General features: G+C 51.9%; 1 protein-coding gene, 1 non-coding gene and 1 pseudogene across 4 annotated transcripts; 1 reads left to right on the top strand and 2 right to left on the bottom strand.

The window, feature by feature from the left end:
* Positions 1 to 275: 275 nt before the first annotated feature.
* Positions 276 to 14,934, bottom strand: LOC125545619 (annotated as a pseudogene).
* A 1,746-nt stretch (positions 14,935 to 16,680) lies between these two features.
* LOC125545618 (N-lysine methyltransferase SETD6) lies at positions 16,681 to 19,392 on the bottom strand. Of its 3 annotated transcripts, XM_048709630.1 has the most exons (7): positions 19,260 to 19,392; positions 18,804 to 19,176; positions 18,307 to 18,518; positions 18,062 to 18,138; positions 17,870 to 18,019; positions 17,705 to 17,769; positions 16,681 to 17,535 (listed from the first exon to the last, which is right to left on the bottom strand). In XM_048709630.1, exons 1-7 carry the CDS (start codon positions 19,277 to 19,279, stop codon positions 16,861 to 16,863), a joined length of 1,572 nt encoding a protein of 523 aa, XP_048565587.1. In that variant the 5' UTR covers positions 19,280 to 19,392; the 3' UTR covers positions 16,681 to 16,860. The 3 variants fall into 3 exon arrangements, with proteins under 3 accessions (XP_048565587.1, XP_048565585.1, XP_048565586.1); XM_048709628.1 differs by having other exon boundaries at positions 17,870 to 18,138; XM_048709629.1 differs by having other exon boundaries at positions 17,870 to 18,138; positions 18,307 to 18,503.
* A 43-nt stretch (positions 19,393 to 19,435) lies between these two features.
* TRNAS-CGA lies at positions 19,436 to 19,517 on the top strand. The gene has a single exon. It is a non-coding gene; the product is annotated as a tRNA-Ser (tRNA).
* The last annotated feature ends 722 nt before the right edge of the window (positions 19,518 to 20,239 follow it).

Below are 20,239 nucleotides of genomic sequence, written 5' to 3'. Positions count from 1 at the left end.
TTAGTCATCATGAGACTAAAACGTATCCAAGCACCATCTGACTCCGTTGTCATGACCTGATGTTCACTCTGAAGTCAACCGTTTGTCCTCACACTGGCCATTATCGCAAAGTTCATTCCGGGTCTCTCTTATTACAAACCAACCGCTACGTAAGCCCATGGTGGACGGTTTTTTTTTCTTTTTTAAGCTGGAACGCATTGCATTCCGATTTCCAAATGCAACGTAGGGTGGACGTAGCAGTGTGGCAAAGCTCGATCGCGGCCGTCAGTCCAGTCCTAGTCCTTCGTGGTGAAACGGTACGAGGCGTATGACACGGCCCAGCTATGGTGGATCAGCTCCGCCTTGGGCTCGTCCCCAGCGGCGCCCAGCGCGACGTGCAGCGGGTAGAAATGCTCCGGCGATGGGTGCGGCGCCTTCTCCTCGTAGCGGTTCACGTCGTCGTACCTGGCGGCCATGACAAGCAAAGCAGGAGAATGATTGTCACGATATCACGGGGCGATCGCTTTGCGAGTCCGTCGTGGCCGTGGTCGCCAGCTCGGCATTACCTCCCGGCGAGAAGCGAGTCCCTGAGCCAGGTGTTGAAGTCGGAGGCCCACTGCGGCACCGGCTCGTCGTCGCGCCCCATCTTGCCGAGGTTGTGCGTCGCGCTGCCGGAGCCGAGGACGAGGACGCCTTCGCCCCTGAGGGGAGCCGGCGCCTTGCCCAGGGTGTAGTGGTAGGTGCCGTCGCGGTGGGTCTGCACGGAGAGCTGGCACACCGGGATGTTAGCCTCCGGGTACATGAACATCAGGGGCACCCACGCGCCATGGTCGAGCCCGCGTCCGTGGTCCTCGCTCACCGGCCCGAACCCAGCCTGCTCCAGGAGCTCCTTGGTTCTCTTGGCCAGATCAGGAGCGCCGGGCGCAGGATACTTCAGCTGGATGGCGGAACAGTTTATTCGGTTAGTTCAGCTGACATTTTGCACAATTTTCACACCTAAATATTTTGCACGAACAGCAAGAACACCGTTTCTTTCTCACCAAACTCAAGCAATCAATTCCCGCAAAAAAAAACTCGAAGAATTCAAGCCAAAGAAAAATGTTTCCGTCAGCAAAACGAAGAAATATTACCATCCAATTCTGGCTTCTTCCTCTGTAGTACTACGCCATGCAATCCAATTCAATTGCCAGGACGACGTCTCGGTGGAAACCAAAACTGTTCTCAAGCACATGTTGGCGCCGCCTCCATGCAGCACCGCTTCTTCTTCCTCCTCTCAACTCTCTCTTCTCGGTTTGTTTCTCTCACGAGCACACAGATGGAAAACACTCAAGAAAAACACATACACACACAAGCACCAAGAGAAATCCAATGGCTTTGCAAAGGCACTCCCTTGATGGCACACCGTCGCTACATCTTTACATCAGCCCTCACGGCTCCACTTTTCTCATTCATCAGTCCAACTTAAAGACTCGGTACAAGTGACCCACACGTAGCCAAGGCAACAACCTGCCCGGTTCTCATGCCATGCACCACACGACTTGATCCACTAACCTACTAACTCACCCACTAACAAACTCCATGCGGCCACTCTCCTTCACGCACGCCCAGCTAGCTATCTGGAATATCTCCATGGCCTATGTGACGTGACTAACAAACTATGCATGCATTTGACTCGGCTAAACACACTGACCTATACACACAAAATACTAGTAGCTTGCATGCACACACATGAAGGCGTCTCTATGTATGCAAATTGCCGCAGCTACTACTATATGCATGACTTGAAAAACATGAAACAATCTATCAACAAGATTTTTTTTCGCGAATACGCATAGATTGCGTATCATTGCATTGATAGGAGGGGTGAAAAAATACATAGGGTGAGTGCTACAACGGCCACGCGTACACAAGCTGGTGCGGGCACAAGTAGCAGGAGCAGATGGGGTAGGGGCTGCTCATCCCCGATACATCGAGCTATAGCCTATCTCTCAAAGATCATCGTCGCCAAGCCGTTGGCGCCGGCGCTAGCCCAAAGGCGAGCGTCTTCCTGAATAGATCGAAGCAAGCTAGCTATGGAGGGGTGCAGCTGGTCGAAGATGCACCCATTCCGGTGCTTCCAGATAGCCCAGGCTGTGAGGGCAATGATGGAGTTTAGACCCTTCCATAGAGCAGCGGGCGATGTGGAGCACGCGTTGATCCACCAATCCGCGAAAGGCGTGTCCGGGGTCGGGATCGTAGCGGTTGATCTGCACCAAGAGAGAACCTCGTGCCAAATTTGGCAGGAGAAGGGGCAAGCAGTGAATAGGTGGTGCATGTCCTCGGTGGCCTGGTCGCAGAGCACGCACCGGTCGTTGTGCGGTAAGCCACGGCGGGCGAGGCGAGCGGCCGTCCAGCACCGATCCTGTAGGGCCAGCCAGATGAAGGCTTTGATGCGAAGGGGAGCCCATGTCTTCCAGGTGAGCTTCCAAGAAGCATCCGAGATGGAGCCGTGGAAGAGCGCAAGGTAGTAGGTCTTGGCCGAGTAGTTGCCGGAGTCGGTCCATTTCCAGCGTAGCACATCGTGCCCGGCCGCGAGGGCTTTGGTCTGGAGAGTGCGCCAGAGATCAACGTACTAGACAAGGGCGGCGGGGCCGAGCACGCCGGCGATGTCGCGCACCCACGCCCGCCTGGGGAGGCCCTCAGCCACCATCCGGTCGCGGCGATGTCTCGGGAGACCATAGAGAAAACCAGGGGTGCGACCTCAGAGACGGACTTGCCCTCGATCCAGGGGTCCGTCCAGAACTTGCAAGAACGCCCATCTTGCACCTCCCAGGTGGTGGAGGCTCTGAAAATCTGCGCGGCCATCGGGTCGTGGGGGAGGTGAAGCATGCTCCAGGGACGCGAGGTGTCAGTGCGCTGGAGCCAAAGCCACCTGGCGCGCAGGGCAACACCAGTGCGCTGCAGGTCACGGATCCCCATGCCGCCAAGGGAGGTGGGGCGGCACACGCGGTCCCAGTTGACGCGGCACTGCCCGCCGCGCGCATCCTTGCGGACAATCCAAAGGAAGCGGTGAATGATTCGGTTTACTCACGCGAGGATAGTCTTGTTGACGGCGATGGCGACGAGGATGTGGATGGACATGGCATAGAGAACATGTCTGCAGAGCGCAAGGCGATCGCCAAGGGAGAGCATGGATACGAGCCAAGTGGAGAGCCTCCTCTCAAGCTTGTCAACAAGCGGCATGAGGTCAGTCGTGGAGGGCTTGCGAATGGATAGCGGAAGGCCGAGATACTTCACTCGGAAGTTGGCAATCAGGCATGCCATCTGTCTCGATCGTGGCCACGTGCTCCTGGGTGCACTAGATGGGCGATGCCGAGTATTTGGCGAAGTTTGTGCGGAGCCCAGAGACCTTGCCAAAGATGTCAAGCAGGCAGTGAATGGTGCGTAGGTCATGGGTGTCGGGGTGGCAGAAGATGACAACATCGTCCGCATAAAGGGAGACACTCAAGGCCAGGTGTCTCGTGGTCAACCGCTGGAGGAGGCCACGCTCGACGGCTCGCTGGAGAAGCGAGTTTAGCACGTCGATGACAATGACGAAGAGCATCGGAGAGACAGGATCCCCTTGTCGCAGCCCGCAAGCGTGAAGGATAGGCGGCCCAGGAACGCCATTGATGAGCACACGCGTGGACGCGGTGGAAAGCAGAATAGAGATCCACCCGCACCAGCGGCTTCCAAAGCCAAGGTGTCAGAGCGTTTCAAGCAGGAAAGGCCAGGCCACCGAGTCGAACGCCCTCGCAATATCGAGCTTGAGGAGCGTTTGCGGCATCTTGAGGTTGTGGAGGGTCTAGTCGTTTGTTGAACAAGGAGAAAATTGTTGTGGATGCTCTGGCCAGCAATGAACGCGCTCTGGTTCGTGGAAACCAATTTGCCCAGATGCGGTGCTAGTCGGAGGGAGAGCGCCTTTGCGAACAACTTTGCAATGAGATGAATGAGACTGATAGGCTGATAGTCGAAGAGGGATGCCGCATCCTGCTTCTTAGGGATGAGGGTGAGGAGCGCCTCGTTGAGCCGCTGAAATCCACGCCCGTTGAGCGCATACAGCTTGTCGAAGACGGCGCAGATGTCATGCTTGATCACCTCCCAAGCGTTTCGGAGAAACTCGGCGGTAAATCCGTCCGGGCCTGGCACCTTCCCAAGTGGCAGGCTCTTCACAGCGGCCCAGATTTCATCCTCGGAGAAGGGCGCATCGAGGCTGGATAGGTCGAAAGGGCCGGCATGGATCGCAGACAAATCAATAGAGAAAGGGCGCGCCGCCGCCGTTTCGAGGATTCCAGAGAAGTGCTGGTAGGCGGCCTCAGCGAGCGCGGCCGGGGCGGAAACGGAGATATTGCCCACCTGCAGCTCTAAGATACGGTTATTCTGCTTGCGGTGCGCGGCATGGACACGGAAGAACTTCTGGCCCGCGTCACCATCCCGCAGCCAGGAAAGCCTGACACGCTGGCGCGAGATCGAGCGCTCGAGCGAAGCGAGGCCCAGATAGCCCCCCTAGAGGCGTCGACGAAACTAGGCCTCGGACGGAGAGAGAGGTCGCGGATCTTGAGCCGCATCAAGGCGCGCGATCAGCTCACGAGCAATCAAGAGATGCCGAGATACATCTCTGATTTTCTTGGCGCTCCAGCTTTGGAGACGCCGCGCGGTGGCCTTAAGCCGTGCCACCAAACGCTGAAAGGGGTCCGGCTCGTCGGCCCCGGTGGCCCACGCTTCAAACACGACCTACATGTAACCGTCGGTGTGTGGCCAAAATCTCTCAAAGTGAAATCTCTTGGTGCCAGGCGAGCGCGTGGTGCAGTCCAGGAGGAGGGGCGCGTGTTCAGATGCCGCTGAGGACAGACAACGAAGCAGGCAGAGCGGGTGGAGCGCCTCCCAAGCAGAGTTGCAGAGGGCCTTGTCGATGCGCGTGAGGGTCGGAGTGTCGCGCTCACTCGACCAGGTGTACCACCTTCCATGGAGGTAGATGTCGCGCAGCTCCTCGTCGGCAAGAAAGCGGTGGAAGCGGGACATGACACGATGGTTGAACCAGGAGTTATTCTTGTCCACTGCCCCTGTGATCATGTTGAAGTCGCCCCCTAGGAGCCAGGGGCCAGCGCGCAACGAACGGACCTTGATGAGGTCGCCAAGGAAGGCGATCTTGTCATCATCGCCTTGCGGGCCATAGACACCGGTGAGCCACCAGTGATGCTCACCATCGAGGGAGGAGGCCAGGGCGGTGATGTGGTGCTCGCCGAGGTAAGGATCGGATAGCGCAATCAAGTCAGGACGCCACGCAAGCAGGATGCCCCCGCGTGTCCCGTCAGCAGGGAGGAGGAAGAACTCGGAAAAGGCCGGGCCGAGCGTCTCGGCAACGAGTGAGGACGAAAGGGAAAACATCTTTGTTTCTTGAGGATAAACGATACAAGGGGAAGCAGCGGTGATCACGCTGCAGACGGCAGTGCGTTTGGCCGGGGCATTTAGACCACGCACGTTCCAAAATACAATTCGTAGGTCGTGATCCATGAGGAAAGCTTGGGTCCTGGGGTGGGCAGGGCAGCCGCTAGGCCTCGACAGCATGAGGCAGCGGGGAGAACGAGCTGGCAGGTGGGTCGAGGAGCTCGGGGATGCGCCAGCCAAACAGATCAGCGAAAGCCTGCAGCACATCATGTGCTAGCGGCCTCTAAAAGAGGCGCTCATACTTCGTCAGGGTTTCCGCAGAGATGGGGGCGTCGTCCGAGACAGGCCCGAGGTGGCGCAGAAGGAGCTTCTTGGCCTTGAGTTCGGAGTTGAGCCCACAGTCCGCCTTGGCGATCCGGCCGCTCCTTCGGGGCGTGAAGTTCGGTGGTAGCTCCTTGCGACGATTGCGGGTGGAAGGGGCCGGAAGAATCTGCTCAATGGGCCGATGGATGGACTACACAAACGCATCTAGGGGCCGGACGTCGCCATGCGCGCCAAGTGGCGAGCTCTGAGAGGCTGCATGGGAGGAATCAGCGAGTGTGGGCTCCGGATCACTCGGGATCGGTGCGGGCGAGTCACGCGCAACGGGATCCGAGGTGGGGGCGGTGTGGGGATCAGTGGCGGGGCCATCCAGGGAGGTAGCCGGGCCCGTCACGTGCTCGGCCAGGGCCAGCTGTCCAGCGGGGGGCGAGGTGGGTGGTCCGCTGCTGCATCCATCCGGATTGGCGAGGGAGCGGATCGTGATATCCGGTGGGGCCGCACAAAGCAGAAGCAGACCAGATGAGGGGACAGCCTCGGGATCCTCCTCGGGGCGTGGGCCAGTCTCCAGAAGGCGCGCAGGTGCATCAGAAGGCAGAATGTTGGCGGCTAGCGGGGCGGGAGGCGTGGGAGCGGCGACCTGGTCAGCGGACTCCAAAATTGAACGGTCCGCGCCCAAAGGAGTGGACGAGGAGGGGCGCCCAACGGCCGTCTCCGGGCCCACATTCGCGGCGGCTTTCTGGAAAGCCGCCTTGTCTCCCAGTCGCAGCCTAGCAGGGGCCCACGTGATGCCACACACGACCGGCGGGTGTGGACCCAGGATCCCGAGCCAGACCCGCGAGGCGGCAAGCGGTCGGTCGCGGCGGCGCCCCCCATACCGACGACGGGAGCAGCCGGAGCGGCGAGAGGGGCCGGCGGCATCGCAGCGTGATGGCGCGGGGGGTGATCGTAGAGGCGCGGCCAAGGCTCTGGGCAAGGCGGCGACCCTTGGTCGGGGCCGGCGCCACCATCAAAATCAGGGCTGGGAGAACGACGCGGCGACAGAAGCAGAGGGACGGGGCGGCGGAAATCCTCATAGCGGGCGACGTGAATCCCTACTGGAAAACGCAGCAGGTCCATGCCGAGGCGCTCGGTGATGTCAGGGTCCGCATCGACGTCGATGCCGTCGCGCACCAAAAGGAAGAGGTCAGCGGCGAGGGGGGTCGCGTCTAGGTTGGGGGTCCAGGCGGTAAGCTTGAAGATGTCCAAGTCAGTGCCATGGCGCGTCCGCGGCTCAAGGTGTTCTACCATGCAGAACGGTGCGAGCAGCGTGACCGCCGTAGCGCGATGCCAGGCGTGGTCCGACACACCAGTGAGCTCAAGGTGCACCCGGAAGCGGGCGTGAACCTGCTCAGTGAAGGAAATATGCCCTAGAGGCAATAATAAAGTTATTATTTATTTCCTTATATCATGATAAATGTTTATTATTCATGCTAGAATTGTATTAACCGGAAACATAATACTTGTGTGAATACATAGACAAACAAAGTGTCACTAGTATGCCTCTACTTGACTAGCTCGTTAATCGAAGATGGTTATGTTTCCTAACCATAAACAAAAGAGTTGTTATTTGATTAACGGGATCACATCATTAAGTGAATGATCTGATTGACATGACCCATTCCACTAGCTTAGCACCCGATCGTTTAGTATGTTGCTATTGCTTTCTTCATGACTTATACATGTTCCTATGACTATGAGATTATGCAACTCCCGTTTGCCAAAGGAACACTTTGTGTGCTACCAAACGTCACAACGTAACTGGGTGATTATAAAGGAGCTCTACAGGTGTCTCCAAAGGTACATGTTGGGTTGGCGTATTTCGAGATTAGGATTTGTCACTCCGATTGTCGGAGAGGTATCTCTGGGCCCTCTCGGTAATGCACATCACTTAAGCCTTGCAAGCATTGCAACTAATGAATTAGTTGTGGGATGATGTATTAAAGAACGAGTAAAGAGACTTGCCGGTAACGAGATTGAACTAGGTATTGGATACCGACGATCAAATCTCGAGCAAGTAACATACCGATGACAAAGGGAACAACGTATGTTATTATGCGGTCTGACCGATAAAGATCTTCGTAGAATATGTAGGAGCCAATATGGGCATCCAGGTCCCGCTATTGGTTATTGACCGGAGACGTGTCTCGGTCATGTCTACATTGTTCTCGAACCCGTAGGGTCCGCACGCTTAAGGTTTCGATGACAGTTATATTATGAGTTTATGAGTTTTGATGTACCGAAGGAGTTCGGAGTCCCGGATGAGATCGGGGACATGACGAGGAGTCTCAAAATGGTCGAGACATAAAGATTGATATATTGGAAGCCTATGTATGGATATCGGAAGTGTTCCGGGTGAAATCGGGATTTTACCGGAGTACCGGGAGGTTACCGGAACCCCCCGGGAGCTATATGGGCCATGATGGGCCTTGGTGGAAAAGAGAAGAGGCAGCCCTACATGGGCCGCGTGCCCCTCCCCTCCCTTGGTCCGAATAGGACAAGGAGAGGGGGCCGGCCCCTCTCTCTCTTTTCCCCCTCCGCGAATCCTATTCCAACTAGGATTGGGGGGGGGGGAATCCTACTCCCAGAGGGGGTAGGACTCTCCTGGCGCGCCTCCTCTAGGACGGCCGCACCCCCCCCTCTAGTCCTTTATATACGGAGGCAGAGGCACCCCAGAGACACAGAAGTTGATCCACGTGATCTTTTCCTTAGCCGTGTGCGGCGCCCCCAGCCACCATAGTCCTCAATAATATTGTAGCGGTGCTTAGGCGAAGCCCTGCAGCAGTAGTACATCAAGATCGTCACCACGCCGTCATGCTGACGGAACTCTTCCCCGACACTTTGCTGGATCGGAGTCCGGGGATCGTCATCGAGCTGAACGTGTGCTAGAACTCGGAGGTGCCGTAGTTTCGGTGCTTGATCGGTCGGGCCGTGAAGACGTACGACTACATCAACCAAACGCTTCCGTTGTCGATCTACAAAGGGTACGTAGATCACACTCTCCCCTCGTTGCTATGCATCACCATGATCTTGCGTGTGCGTAGGAAATTATTTTTTTAAAATTACTACGAAACCCAACAGTGGCATCCGAGCCTAGGTTTTATATGTTGATGTTATATGCACGAGTAGAACACAAGTGAGTTGTGGGCGATATAAGTCATACTGCTTACCAGCATGTCATACTTTGGTTCGACGGTATTGTTGGACGAAGCGGTCCGGACCGACATTACGCGTACGCTTACGCTAGACCGGTTCTCCCGACGTGCTTTGCACATAGGTGGCTTGCGGGTGACAGTTTCTCCAACTTTAGTTGAACCGAGTGTGGCTACGCCCGGTCCTTGCGAAGGTTAAAACAGCACCAACTTGACAAACTATCGTTGTGGTTTTGATGCGTAGGTAAGATTGGTTCTTGCTTAAGCCCGTAGCAGCCACGTAAAACTTGCAACAACAAAGTAGAGGACGTCTAACTTGTTTTTGCAGGGCATGTTGTAATGTGATATGGTCAAAACGTGATGAGATATAAGTTGTTGTATGAGATGATCATGTTTTGTTAAAGTTATCGGCAACTGGCAAAAGCCTTATGGTTGTCTCTTTATTGCATAAGATGCAAGCGCCAAATAAATGCTTTACTTTATCGCTATGCGATAGCAATAGTTGCAAGAGCAATAGTTGGCGAGACGACCGTGTGACGACACATTGATATAGATCAAGATGATGGAGATCATGGTGTCATGCCGGTGACGATAGAGATCATGACAGTACTTTGGAGATGAAGATCAAAGGCGCAAGATGATGATGGCCATATCATGTCACATATTTTGATTGCATATGATGTTTATCTTTTATACATCTTATTTTGCTTAGTTTGACGGTAGCATTTTAAGATGATCAAAGGCGCAAGATGAGTATGCACCGCTGGTTCATGTTGTGCTCAATTACTTTGGATGACCCAAACTCTTAAAGATTATGGGATTTATGTGAAACATGTTCCACTGCTTTGTGACAATGAAAGTGCTATCAAAATTGGTCATAATCATGTACAACATTCTTGAACTAAGCATATTGAAGTTCGTCATCATTTCATTCGAGATCATGTTGCTAAGGGTGACATTAATCTTAAGCATGTTCGCACCGATAAGCAATTAGCGGATATATTTACTAAACCTCTTGATGAGAAAGTATTTTGCAGGTTGAGAGGTGAATTGAACATCATTGATGCTTCAAACTTGGAGTAGAAACTCCATTGGATACATGCAAGACATGAGCTTATGACTAATCCATGATATATCTCTTATGATGACTATCTTATGTCTTGGATATATTTGTACCTTGCATGTTGTCTAACCCATGTAGGTGCTTGGTTGAATCTAATTCCATGAGATTGCGACTCACTCACATCTTGAGCAATCTCTACATCACCAAGTCTCTACACAATGGCGGTTGAAGACAATGAAGCACAAAACCATTCAAACATATCCTTTGACAAATTCTATGTTGAGCTTCATGATTGTCATTTTTGGATACACAAGTGCTCTTCCTTGCAAGAACTAACCCATGTAGGTAGATGAACTCAAACTCCAAGTGGTACTCTCAACTCTTGATGAGCTACATCAACCTTGAGCACCCACACAAGTTCAACTACATGAGCAAGAACCACACCACCACCCAAGGTATGTTATTCCATCTTAGAGAAGCTTTACTCCAAGACATGAGTCAAAGCAACTCAACAAGATGTGAATACATCAAGATGCTTAAACGAAAAATGGTAACCCCATTTTGAGCTTAAACGATGAGTATGACCTATGATCAAGTGTTCTCACTTGACTCCTAAGTCAATATACTCTAACATAGGTGACTATGTCACCGCCCAACTCTAGATGAGGTTCTCTTGTGTTCTTTTTGTGTGTATCTCATGCATGTTTAGTTTCTTTCTCTTTTTCAAAAACAAAAAAACTCCATCTAGATTTTTCAGTCTCTTCTCTTTTCTTTCTGTTTATGTTCTGCATTTTCTGCATTTAATTCCTTGCAAATCCTTCAGGTAATTCATTGTAAATCTTTGTGAGATCCTACATGTCTAGTGAGCTGAGGTGACAAGTGTTTTTCTCTGTGTGAACTCGGTTTCACCGACTTGTAATTTTCGGTCCAACCGAATCTTTTCCGTGCCACCGAAACATACCACTCGGTGCCACCGACTTCGCAACAGGAAAAACAGTTTGCCACTTGTTCTATATTTCTTCTGATCCAGCTCTACTCAATGAATCTTGTCCTCTACAAGCATCACAGTTTTATCCATTGCTTTGTGCTGAGTCTCAAGGACCAAACCTATACGACGGATTCCAGAAAGCCCTTCTTGGAAATTGATGTCAAAGGGGGAGAGAGAGATCACATCAAAGCTTGTAGGAGAGAGAGATCACATCAAGGGAGAAAAAGTCTCAAGGACCAAACCTACAAGAGAGAAAGTATTAAGGGGGAGAGAGAGACTTCCAGGGGGAGAGAATACTCAAGGATCCCAGATGTCCCAGATGCTTGATGCTTGATGTTCAAGAGGAGAGATGTCACATGTCTTTTTAGGGGGAAAGACATGTTCATTTGTATCTTTCAGCTCTGATTTGTTGTTCCTTATCTTCTCCCAATATCCCATGTAAGATTCTGGGGGAGCAAGACACCTAAGGGAAAGAAATCAGTCAAATTCATTGCATATCTTTATTCTTGGGGACATGTTGAATCCAATGTGGTACCTTGTACTCACTCTCTACATGTCATCCCAGTCTTGGTATTCTTGTGGTTTCTTTTGTTTACTCTGGCTAGTGGATGTACCTGTGTTATCTAACTTTGTTTGTGCAGGTTCATTCCATCCTAAGCCAACTCAAGACCACAAGGTAAGTATATGCATCAAAATCATGAGTATGAGGAGTTCTTGCTTATGTACATACTGTTTGCAAGAAGGACTCATGAGCATGAAGGTATTTTCCTTGATAATCTTTTGCTCTGATGCATATGGCCAAGATACATGTAACACATTGCCTACTCTGTCATGGTTATGCTCTCACATGCCTCTATATTTCATATTTACATGAGTGCATACATGTAGGGGGAGCCTATGCTTGTTACATGTCCTTCCAAAGCTTTACTTGCTGTTCTTTATATCTTTATCTAAAGCTTTGATGTATGTTGCCATCAATTACCAAAAAGGGGGAGATTGAAAGCACAAGTGCTCCCTAGGTGGTTTTGATAATTGATGACAACATATCTCTTGTTGGACTAACATTTCTATCTAGCATGTTTCAGATAAGTTCAACAATGGAGTGGCATGGACTAAAGGTTGTGGGAACTCCTTCAAGATGCTAAGGACAAAGGATTGGCTAAAGCTTCCAGCTCAAGACTCTTCATTTTACATTTTAGTGATCCAAGATCATATTGAGTCCATAGGAAAAGCCAATACTATCAAGGAGGGATGAGGTGTTGCTTAATGAGCCTCTTGCTTCATGTGCTTAATGATATGCTCCAAAATCCTCAGCTACTTTCCCACTTCCACATATGACCTAAACCCAAAGCCAAACTCGGACCTACCGATTATTCCTATCCGGCGCCACCGAGTTTCACCTGTCATAGCCACTGCCAGAAACCCTAATCAGTTCGGTCTCACCGATGGGATCTCGGTCTCACCAAGATGGGCTTGCAAACTCTCTGTTACCTATTGCAATATTTTTGGTCCCACCGAGATATGCAATCGGCCCCACCGAGTTTGCTTGGCCAACTCTCTATTTCACTTATTCCCAAATCGGTCCCACCGAGTTTGAGTAATCGGTCAAACCGAGTTTTGGATTTACCCTAACCCTAGCACATCGGTCCCACCGAGTTGATCCAGTCGGTCCCACCGAAAATCTCTAACGGTCACTAGGTTTCCTATTTCGGTCTGACCGAGTTTGTTGATTCGGTCCCACCGAGATTGGTAAATCGTGTGTAACGGTTGGATTTTGTGTGGAGGCTATATATACCCCTCCACCTCCTCTTCATTCGTAGAGAGAGCCATCAGACTAAGCCTACACTTCCAGCATCCTATTTCTGAGAGAGAACTACCTACTCATGTGTTGAGGCCAAGATATTCCATTCCTACCATATGAATCTTGATCTCTAGCTTTCCCCAAGTTGCTTTCCACTCAAACCTTCTTTCCACCAGATCCAAATCCTATGAGAGAGAGTTGAGTGTTGGGGAGACTATCATTTGAAGCACAAGAGCAAGGAGTTCATTACCTACACACCATTTGTTACTTCTTGGAGAGTGGTGTCTCCTAGATTGGCTAGGTGTTACTTGGGAGCCTCCGACAAGATTGTGGAGTTGAACCAAGGAGTTTGTAAGGGCAAGGAGATCGCCTACTTCGTGAAGATCTACCGCTAGTGAGGCAAGTCCTTCGTGGGCGATGGCCATGGTGGGATAGACAAGGTTGCTTCTTCATGGACCCTTCGTGGGTGGTTGCTTCTTCGTGGACCCTTCGTGGGTGGAGCCCTCCGTGGACTCGCGCAACCATTACCCTTCGTGGGTGGAGCCCTCCGTGGACTCGCGCAACCGTTACCCTTCGTGGGTTGAAGTCTCCATCAACGTGGATGTAGGATAGCACCACCTATCCGAACCACGGGAAAAACATCCGTGTCTCCAATTGCGTTTGAATTCTCCAAACCCTTCCCCTTACATTCTTGCAAGTTGCATGCTTTACATTCCGCTGCTCATATACTCTTTGCATGCTTGCTTGATATGTATTGTGTATGTTGAAATTGTGCCTAAAACTCCACTCAAACCAAAAAGGCCTAAAAATTGCAACTTTAGCACTAAGTGTCTAATCACCCCCCCTCTAGACACATCTACTTCTAGATCCTACAAGGCGGAACCGGGCGGTGCGCGCGCCGGCGGTAGCGACCATAGCCCGATCTTCAGCGTCGTGGAACCGGATGAGGAAGTCCTCCGGGAGGTGGCGGTGGACCGAGAAGTGCGTCGTCGGGATGCCGAAGCGCGAGCAGATCATGTCGGCCACCTCGAGGCAAGACACCCCGGTCCTACATCCCGCAACGGTGGCGAGCAACGCGCGCCAGAGCTCATCCTCGGTGGCGTCGATCTCCGCGGACAGGGGCAGCAAGCACGCGGGGGCGGCAGCCGGCCGTAGCGACGGGTGCCCGGTGAGGGGGACAGAGGGGGAGGCGGACCGCGCCGAGAGGGAGGCGCAGGGGGAGGGGATGGCGGGCCCGGAAGACGCAGGCTGCCAAGAACCCTGGATGGACGGAGCCGGAGACGAGACCGTCGGCGAGGGCGAGGGCTGCGCGAGGGAGGGGCCCCGGAGACGCTTGGGCGACGGGCTCGAGCCTGAGGGGGACGGCGGCGTGGGTTAGTGCACTTGCGTGCTACGTGGCCGTAGAAGTCGCAACGCGCGCAGCGGACGTCGCGGCGGCACTCGTCCCTGGGGTGGCCATGGTAGCGGCAGCGCGAGCAGAACTCCTCCGAGGCTCGGCGCCGGCGCGGCTCAGACGGCGGAGCGATGGGAGGCGGGGGGGACGTGCAGCAGGGGCACGCCGCCGCGGGCGGTGGCGCTGCGAGGGCCGCCTCCGCTTGCGACCCGCCACGAGCCACTCGCGCTCCTCGGCGGGCTCCTCTTCAGAGACCCAGTGGACCTCAGAGCGGATGGCGCGCGGAGGGGGCGAGGGCGAGGCCGGCGGAGGGGCGGCGGCCGACGACCCACAGAGCGCCTGCCGGTAGGAGGGTCGCGCGGAGCCATCGGAGGACGGACTGGACTCGAGCCAACGCAGGTCGCGACCGCGGCCGGAGGCAACCGGTGAGCCCATGGGGACAGGGGTGTGGAGGGTGGCCGCCGGGCGCCGGAGCGGCGAGCGGCGGGAGGCTGTGGGCGCCGGGGCCGGAGCGGCCGTCGGCGAGAGCGGGGAGCGGGGAGCCTCAACAAGATTAACCTAACAGTACATGGGCTTGGGGAAGCCGTCGAAGTCGTGGATGGTGTCGTTGTTGCCACGGATGACGTTGACAGCCGGGGCGTCCGTCTCCCAGTGCGCCGACACCACCAGGATGGAGCGCGGCGGCTCCTGGCCAGCGACGGCCGATGGCAGCCACGACCTGAAGAAGCTCTCCGCCGGGATCGTCTCGTCGATGGACAGCAAGGGCGAGCCGTGCGACAGGAAGAAGATGTCCATCGTCGTCGGTGGGTGACTCCCGGTGGCTTGTGGTCGTCGTCGCTCCTCCCGGCGGCTCTGGCTTTGGTTCTGCCGAGTCACCAGCAATGACGTCGATCCATGAAAAGAGTTTGTAAATTTATGTATGTATTTGTTTGTGTGTCTAGCATTTTTGATTCATTCATATGCACACTACGAGCTCGGAGTTGTTCGCCTTTTAGTCATGCTCGTGTTCCGCGTTGCCACGTCGGACGTGGATGTCCGTTACTTTTTCCGCCCTCTCTAGTCTGTATCAAGTGAGTAGATTGGCTTGGCCTCCATGCCATTGACACTTCGACGTGGATGGCGCATCCAAAAATGCTACACACACGGATCTTTACGGGGGGATTACGGGCTCCTTCCTTCTCACTAAACCTGCCCCACTGATTTTCAGCTGGGTGGGGCCAGCCCTCCCTCCTTAATCCAATCAGAGTGTCCTATCTCTAATCCACCCCATAATGAGCCAGTAAAGGTCCGTGAGCATTGCCGTGGCGCATCCCTCGCTTAAAGATTGGTGGTGCAACATGTGGAGCAACAACATTTCAGATAGAAAGGCCATGGCATCTTTTCCATGCTCATTTATTGGACTGCTTTTTTTCAAGAACAACTTTCAATAACATTCATGTCCGCAGACCATCTCGCGACAACTAAAAACACTAAAGCGAGCCAAAAGCACTCCGCCGTCACCGCTCCTCCCTCACTTGATACGAGCCAAATTTGTTGTAGTAGATAGTTGGGATTCGTTGTGGCAAGACCCTACAGGACCAGCGCGCCAGAAAAGCAACCGTCGCCGATTAACAGAAGTATAGATCAAAAAAACCCAACCTCTAGACGCACAGATAAAGACTAGATCCAATCGGATCCATCGGAGACAAGCACCGACCAAATCCTGTGAGATCCACCGCTGGCACAACTCCACACACCCTTTAACGATGCTAGACGCATCACCAGAACGGGGAATAAGCGGGGAGAACCTTATTTCATCTTCTTGAATAGGATACAAACCCTAAACAAACTCATAAAAATACCTAAAAACAGAGCAAGATCCCTCCCGCCAGCAATGGCCGGGGTCCACCATGCCTCCATGGTCCTAGGGTCACCGGAGACGAGGCGGACCAGCGGCGATGCCAGAGGGAGGCAGACCATTTGTTGGACTATTTGAAATAAGAGGAATGCTCATATATTTCGTCACAAATCAATTCAGCCACCAATTATCTTAGGGGTTATTAAGAGCCATGCTAGGCTTGGGTTACCACGGGCGTGAAAGTTTGGGTTAATTGTTGCTGGGAGGGTAACACTTTTTTTATAATCGTAGTTGCGTGTAAAACAAACTCGATTCTTCTTAATTAATGGATGGGCCAAATGTTTTGACTCTGTTTCAGAAAATATATATGACCTAGGCCTGTCCAGAGTTTGTTGTGGTGGCCTTTGGAGTAGGCACTGTCTTGTTGCTGGTCATGTTCTAGGACTCGTGAGATTGTGTAAGCAATAACATAAGAAAGCTACTAAAAAGAGTTGAATCAACATACTCTCAAGGCCTTGTTCGGTTGAGGTGGTTTTTGAAGGGGAATGGCAGGGTTTGAGGGGGATTAGATCTCCTACAAGCCAAAATCCTCTCCAATCCACTCCAATTCCCTTGGGAGGAGGATTAAACGAACAAGGCCTAAATGAAGGTAATCATAGCATCACAAACTGGCATGTCTCAACTACTTAAACTCTGAGGGTGCATCTTCAAATGATCTGAACTTCATATGGGGAAAAATGAAAAGGAGCTACAAGTCACATCATTACAGGAAGAGTAACAAATGCCAGATGTAAATTCAACTGGCGATCCTATCATTTCAGAATCTAACACATCTTAACCAGGCAAAAAAGTTACAGCTGCTTGCTGGCTGCAAAACTCAAACACTAGGTATGCTTCCTCTTCTTGGTCTTTGGCCAACTACAGGCATGTTTCCTCAATCTGCCAAGTATCTTCCTCTCACTCACACGCAACACCAGAGAATGGTAAATGTTCCTTTCGCTGACGGGAGAGCATGTTCGGAGCTTCTCCTCGTCATCTTTTAAAGTGCTGGAACCATAGAGGCTCTCCCGGTTGTCAGCAATGGATGCAAGTGCAGAGCCAATGCTCTCACTTTGCAGTAGCTTCTTCACATCAGGCAGTTTTTCAACCCCATTTTTGGCGGGTCTTGTTACTTCGACAACCTTAGCAAAACTGTCAATGGTATCCTGCTCATCGTGCTGGTCATCATCACCAACCAGATCCTCAGCTACGCAGACCAACTTGTCATAAACTTCAGGCTCCAAGAAGATGATGTAAAGGAGGATCAGAAGTTCAAGCTGGGGCTCTCCATCGTATGAGATCTCAAAGTACTCGGCATCTTCGCTGGTGCAGCCTGAATAGCCTAGCTTATGCCATAGTGATACCCTTGCTTTTGCATATCGATGGGAGTACTTGGACGAGCACCACTTGGTGACCAGTGTTAAATCGATGTTGACAATGTCGTATGGGTTGTCAAGTTCTGTAAAACCATACCGATGAAGCAAAGCAGCATTTCCCATGGTACCATACGTATTATAAACCTAGAGTCCAAAGAGAGAAGAAAAGAAGCTGCATCATTATTATGGTACTATTTCTTCCAAACGGAGAACAGTGACTGCATTAATATACGAACCTACGGAGATCCAGCACAACAAAATGCATAATCACTTGACAGCAAAATCAAATGGCAAGTTAGTAGCTGTGCATTACCTCATCCCCTGGATTGGCATCTCTGACAATAATCATTTCCAAATCTTCATCGTTATATCCTTCACCTTATAAGTAGATAAATAATCGTGAGCGAAACTCTCCGTCAGTCAATTACAAGTCTTGACAACTTATGATCATGTACATGCATATGTCAATGAAAGTAACCTGAAGGTTTGGCGGTGGAATTTTCAACAGTTGACGGTTCATCAGCAGAAGCATTGCTTTGATCATCGTCATCTTTTTCTTCAACTAAGTCTATATTGCTTTGATCAACGTCACCTTCTTCACCTGAGTCTGCATTACTTTGATCATCACCATCTTCTTCTTCGTCTGAGTCTGCATTACTTTGATCATCACCATCTTCTTCTTCGTCTGAGTCTGAGTCGTCTGACTTAGTGAAGTGGACATGTTCACCATCAGTCTTGTGATTAAAGCTGATAACCAAATACAGTGAAGGGCACATATCCATGTTAATATTCACACCACTATACCTCATCAGTCACCACTATGTAATAATAGCTGACCTAGTGTGGGTAACTGATGAAGCATTTGCAACATAAGCATGTAAAATGAATCCAATTACATAGGTAGATGTAGCTTACAGGTCAGCCAGGGGAACCATTCCAGAACCATGATATTTATCTATACGGAAGGACCTTGATGAAAGAAGACTTTTAGCAGCAAAATATTTCTCCAGGCTAAGATCATCTGGCTTGACCCCCAATTCTCCAGAAGAAATGAGTGGCTCAATACATTCTTTCCAATCCTCACAAAGGAATTCCCTGTCTTGCTTCACTGTCTGCCTAGAAATTTGCTGTTTTTAGAGAAATCTTTATGCTTGGACAAGATTGATATGAAGCATGATATGATAAATTTGGCTCATATGATTTTCACAGTATGGTGGAAAACATCATTAGACACTGTCCAATTAGCTCACGGTACAAATAATTTGAGCAAACAAAGCCACAGTTTCAGGCAACTCAAATTAACCAAACTAGCGCAAGATATATCGCAAAATTCACAGAATTTACTGCATTGCAACATCAATCACGGACTAAGATACATACGCACCGCGACTTACTACAGGAGAAGGTTTCACCTTATCGAGCTCGGTGCCGGCGAGGAGGCGCGCGGCCTCGTCCTCGGGCCAGACGAGCGGCACGGGCTCGCAGTCCGGGATCAGGCGGAGGTAGTCGTGCCACGGAGAGTCGGCGCCCCGCGCGCGCTCGTACATGACGGCGACGGCGAGAGCGAGCGTGCCGCCGAGCTGCGCGTCCTTGATGGCCGCCGCGGCCCCGGACGTGCGCTGCGTCAGGCACGCGCGGCGCGGGATGGTAGCAACGACGTCGCCCTCCCGGAGCGCGGCGAGCGCGCGCACGTAGACGCCGCCGGCCTCGCTGGCGTCGAGGCGGAGCGCGTCGCTGCAGACGACGCCGTGCTCCCGCATCCAGCTCTCGAAGGCGCGGAGGCGGCTGCGGGGACAAGGCGGGGAACGGCATGAGGGTGGTCCAGGTCGTAGGCTGGAATATGAGGAGTAACGCAAAGGATTTCTTACCTTGCGGTGGCGACGTCCATGGCGGCGGCGGCGGCGGCGGCGCAGGTCAGGTGTCGCGGAGGTTTCCCTAGACAAGCGAGGGGGGACGAAGGCCGAAGTTAAATGGGGAAAAAGTTTAGGTTTTCACTAGTTGTATATCTGGTTATCAATGTATGAGAAATTTATCTGGCAAGATTGTCGATATGTCCGAGTGGTTAAGGAGACAGACTCGAAATCTGTTGGGCTTTGCCTGCGCAGGTTCGAATCCTGCTGTCGACGCTTTTTTTTTTTATGTTTTTGTCTACCTCGAAACAGAGAGAAAATGGTATGCGTCATTGTCCCTTTTTTTTGGCAAATCAAGAGCTTTATTACTCAATAAACAACGAACCACAGCTCCTAAATCCTCCTAAAAGCTCTTTGATTTCATGGCAAACAGCTGCATTCGCTGCTCTCTCTAAAAGTTCAGAGTTGCACATCCTAACCATCTCTTTGGCATCACTTTCAACACATATCCGTGAGTAACCCATGTCTCTAGCTAGTTGAATCCCGTCCCGGATAGCGTATAGCTCCATCGTTTGATCACTTGATGCAAAACGATACCACAAGGCATGCGCTCTGATTAGGTTGCCCTCTGAATCTCGTACCACCAGCCATGTACTTCCGCACCCTGCCTGCTCAAGAAATGTCGCGTCCACATTGATTTTCAGAGTCCCCTGTTCCGGTGCCTGCCAACGAGACTCCTCCTTGGTTACCACAAGTCGAGTAGTTTTCCCTGCTCAAGAAATGTCGACGCCTTTTTTTGTCTTTGCCTACCTCGAAACAGAGAGAAAATGGTATGCGCCATTGTCCCTTTTTTTGGCAAATCAAGAGCTTTATTACTCAATAAACAACGAACCACGGCTCCTAAATCCTCCTAAAAGCTCTTTGATTTCATGGCAAACAGCTGCATTCGCTGCTCTCTCTAAAAGTTCAGAGTTGCACATCCTAACCATCTCTTTGGC

Source organism: Triticum urartu, chromosome 3 (genome assembly GCF_003073215.2).
Source record: "Triticum urartu cultivar G1812 chromosome 3, Tu2.1, whole genome shotgun sequence".
NCBI lineage: Eukaryota > Viridiplantae > Streptophyta > Magnoliopsida > Poales > Poaceae > Triticum > Triticum urartu.
The sequence above is the reverse complement of the archived record's forward strand: the minus strand, read 5'-3'. Positions and strand labels throughout refer to the sequence as shown.

Excerpts from the sequence above, each read along its gene's own strand:
- LOC125545618 (XM_048709628.1), bottom strand. The coding sequence starts at position 19,279 with ATGGACGTCGCCACCGCAAG. Across the intron at positions 18,519-18,803 it reads CCGGCACCGAGCTCGATAAG|CAAATTTCTAGGCAGACAGT; the intron begins GTGAAACCTTCT and ends CTCTAAAAACAG. Across the intron at positions 17,536-17,704 it reads ATGCCAATCCAGGGGATGAG|GTTTATAATACGTATGGTAC; the intron begins GTAATGCACAGC and ends TTTGGACTCTAG.